The sequence below is a fragment of the Cynocephalus volans genome, chromosome 3 (assembly GCF_027409185.1).
Source record: "Cynocephalus volans isolate mCynVol1 chromosome 3, mCynVol1.pri, whole genome shotgun sequence".
NCBI lineage: Eukaryota > Metazoa > Chordata > Mammalia > Dermoptera > Cynocephalidae > Cynocephalus > Cynocephalus volans.
In genome coordinates, this window is record NC_084462.1 from 63191969 (window position 1) to 63196262 (window position 4294).

Consider the following 4294-nt stretch of genomic DNA (forward strand, 5'->3'; position numbering starts at 1 on the left):
TTACCAAACCAACTGTAAGTTTAATTTTTACAGTAGGTTTAAATACCAAAATTATGAATAGAGACTATAGCTAACTTTAATAAATGACAGTTCTCCTAGTTGGTTTAAGAATTTAAATATTTTAACTTTTTTTTTTCCGTTCTATTTCAGGCTGGTACACCCCTCCAAAGGAAGATGGCTAAATATGTTGACTGTAGTATGTTTGGACCAATGTTGCTTTAAAGAAAATCTTTCCAACATGCAGACACAAGCTTTGAGTGTCCCTATAACAGCAGTACTGAAGACGTTAGTTAATAGATATTTTAGTGGATAATCTGTCATCTGACATCCAGTATAAGTTACGGCTTTTCATTTTGCTCATTTTAGGTATCTCGGACTGAGCAGTGGGGCCTTTACTGTATTTTTCCTGATAAATACACATACTGGCCATTCCTGATCATCTCTTTTTTCTTGAAAAGCGAAATCTTTTAAACAGGCAAGTCAACATCAGGTTACTGAAGCTACGACTTTAGGGTAACATTCCTACATTGAGCCCATGGGTTACAAGGATTTGCAATATACTGCCCCATTTAGGGCCAATATAAGTTTAATTGATGTTTAATATTGGTTTAGAAAATTTAAGGTCTTGTAAATCACAGTAGCTTTTTCAGGTCTAAAACCATCTTATGATATTGCCAAAATAATGACAGGAAACCTACTCATTAAATTGTTAAACTTTTTTTATGGCTATGTGAAGATATGAGTTATTTCCTGAAGATTTATTCTTAATTGAGTTATATTGTACTTTTTCGGCAAAACAAAGCTATGCCAATTAAGGCTTATAAGCAGTAATTTCCACTGGGGCATCGGAGTCTTGCTGGGCTGAATCTGGTTCTTGTTGGTTCAATATTTCTTAAGAAGAAGAGCCACAGCATAGAGCTTAAAGTTATTTAAAATACTAAGTCATTTTACGTTTCCATTTTATTAACGGGATGTTGCAATTATTTGTAAACTAATAAACTTATATAGTGATTGGCACAAAGACTCCTTAAGCAAAACCTGCACAGTTAAATACAAAAAGATACCTAATTTGGAGACCCTTAAATTTTTTGCTGTAGTCGTAATAATGGCTTTTACAAATTGAAAGACTAATAGGAACTCTACATATGTTAATTCTTTTATAAAACCTTACTCAAATCAGTGTACTCTCCATTTTATTGCCTTACCTGAATCAGTCCTGTTCGGTTGGTAATAGATTTTTAAATACACCCAGGTTTGATTTAAAAGTAAATTCTAGTTATTAAGCACTTTTAAAAAGAAATCCAATCCTGGCTGTTTTGCTCAGTTGGTTAGAGTGAGCGTTTGGATCTTCATACTGGCCAGCTGCCAAAAAAAAAAAAAAAAAAAAAAAAAAAATCCACATTTTCCTGCACAAACCAGTTACAAAGTTCAAAAGTGTTTCTTATCATTTGCTTTAAGGTCCAGTTTTTAACTTTGTAAACCACATCCAAGAGACTTGGCACTTCTGCATTATTGTGTGTGTTTAATTTCTTTTGATTCTATTTTAAGGACAGTAGGTAAAGATTTTCTGACATTCTTGTTCAGTTGGTTACATTTGTGTAAAATTCCGATTGCCAGTTGCTCACATAACAAGTGACAAGGCAGAATTCTTTAAAACATTAAAGTTCCTTAAACCTAAGGCTAAATCTTGAATACATTATTGAATTCTTTAATATCCGGATGGCTAGCAGATTGACAGCTGCACATTTGGCATGCTTTGTTTTTTGGACTTTATTTTTCATTGCAGATTTATTTGGCAATGTACAGTAAATTTTGTAAACTTGCATCAAGTTTATGAATAAAGAACCATTCAAAAATTACTTTGTCACTTTTCCCTCATAAGAGATACTCTGTTTAAGGTATCTGTAGCCTCTATTGAGTTTCTGGAATAGGATATTTGAGGAAGGATGGGGTAAGGGGAGGCTTGAGAGGAAGAGAAGCAGACTGACGAACAAGAGAAAGCTAGAGAACTTAGAAATAGTGTGCGCGCACTTTGTATATACTCAGCTTTTCCTCAACCTTTTTCCTCTTCCACACTCATTCTGTGATATAAATTCAAGTGCTACTTTCTTCATGGCTGTCCCTAGTTTCCCCAGTTACAATCATCTGCTCCCTCTTTAACATATCTATGGCCTTCTTACACACAATTGTCAGGTTATCGCACATACAAGAAGTCCAGAGGCAGGACAACTCCAGGCACCATAATCTGGGCTCTGCTCTACTTCTTTGAGATTATTCCATGTTGAGTTCATCTTTGGATTGAAAGTTATTTGGATGTGCAGTCACCTTACTTGGTCCAGAGGTAGGTAATGGCCCTCTCTTCTGATGCCTCCTCATGAAGTGAGGAAACCTTTAGAAGCTCCACCCCACCAAGCACAGCCACCCCATTTCCCCCATTTCCTTGGCTAGAAAAGGAGCCTGTGCCCACTCTAAACCAATGGCTGGTGAAAAGAATGAAGACATCTCTATTAGTTTGGACCAGTGGTTCTCAAAGTATAATTGGGGGAACCCTGGAGACCCCTGAGACCTTTTCAGGAGGTTTTTAAGGTCAAAATTATATACTAAAACATTATTTGCCATTTTTGCTTGAATTTTCATTCTCTGAGTGTACAGTGGAGTTTTCCAGAGACTACATGACATGTGATGTTGCCACAAATGGAATTCAGAAGCAGATGAGGATCCAGCTGTCTTCCATTAAGCCAGAAACTAGAGATTTGCAAAATGTAAAGTGATGCTGCACTAATCACTATTGAGGGGAGGAGGATTTGGGAAATATTTTCCATAAAAATGTTATTTTGTTAATGTGTAATGGATTAAGTGAATATGAAAAATTGTTTTAATTTTTAATATGGTAAATATTGACATAACACACATAAACTCTGGTTGTTATGGATTGAATATGTCCCCCCCCCCAAGTTTAATGTGTTGAATGCTTGGTCCCCACTGTGTGTGAAAGTGTTAAGAGGGTGAGATCCTATTGTGGTAATTGAAAGATGGGGCCTTGAAGAGGTGGTTAGATTGTAGGACCATGCTAGTGAATGGATTAATAATGGTGGTCAGAGGTGTGGTTCTGAGGGCTTTAACAGGAGAGCACATGAGACTGTCTCTCTCTACTCTGCCATTTTCTGCCACCCCTGCCTTGCTGTAAAGCCACCACCAAAGGAGACCCTCACCAGATGTTTTCCCTGGACTTTGGACTTCCCAGCCTCTGAACTGTAAGCCATAAATTTTGTCTTCTTTATAAATCACTCAGTTGCAGGTATTTGTTATAAGCAACAGAAATGAACTAATACAGTGTTGTCAATATTTAAGACTATAAAAGGGTTCTGAGACCAAAATAAGAACCACTACTTAGATCAACCAAGCTTACTGTAAATTGGATATCAAAATCAGCACTTCTTTAGCAAGCAATCTACCGGAGTAGGACATGTTAGGTGACATGCAGCCGCCTCTGCTGTGCTTCCATCCCGTCTATCATTGGTTCTCCACTACAGGTGTATCAGATCACTGGAAAATTTGTTAAAACAAAGATTGCTGGGCTTCATCCCGTGTCTGATTCAATAGGTCTGGGGTAAGAACCGAGAATGAAGAACGAGAAAGAAACGTAACAGCTCTCAGGTGAATCAGATACTACTGGTGGAAAACTAGTGCAGAATTTGGGGCTTGCTTTCACAGCAATGATCCTATTCAACCACCTAGAGTGACAGATGCTGTTTATGCCGTTTCACACATTGAAAACTTGAAGGCTACAACAATGAGCTAACCAAGTTCACAAAGTATTGAATAAAGGCGGTGATTTTCACATACTCAGTTTCTTAAAAGCAGATACTCCGTTCAAACTTTGGGCTCATGCTCTTTAACAGGCATTGGGATTATGAAGACCAATACATACTACCTTCAAGGAACTCATGAATTAGACAAAGATGTGAACTGACAAAGAAAATACAGCGCTGCAACTGCAGTGAGAGGCACAGTGGGAGGAAAATATATTTTGACTACAGGATGCCTCATGTAAAGTACAGGGAGTACTACCGTACGGAAGGCCACAACCTTCCGGAACCGGTGAGCGACCCAAGACCTGCGCCGGAAACCCGGTGGTCTGGAGTGCAGCGAGCGCCCCTGCCCTAGCCCCGCCTTCCCCATCCGGCCGGAAGTGGCGCGCGCGCCTGCTCAGTGCGCGTCGGCGGGGCAGTGGTGTGCCGGCCGGAATAGGTTCCTCCGAGCCGCCGTAGTGCTTGCTCTGGCGGCTCGGTGA

General features: G+C 39.1%; 1 protein-coding gene across 3 annotated transcripts in view; it reads left to right on the forward strand.

Moving 5' to 3' along the window:
- The window catches only part of UBE2Q2 (ubiquitin conjugating enzyme E2 Q2), a 52746-nt gene extending 52028 nt beyond the window's left edge, over nt 1–718 (forward strand). For all 3 annotated transcript variants that reach the window (XM_063089176.1, XM_063089177.1, XM_063089178.1), the window contains one exon: nt 151–718. In XM_063089176.1, the coding sequence (XP_062945246.1) occupies nt 151–182 (32 nt within the window). In that variant the 3' untranslated portion in view covers nt 183–718. The remainder of the gene's footprint in view (nt 1–150) is intronic.
- The last annotated feature ends 3576 nt before the right edge of the window (nt 719–4294 follow it).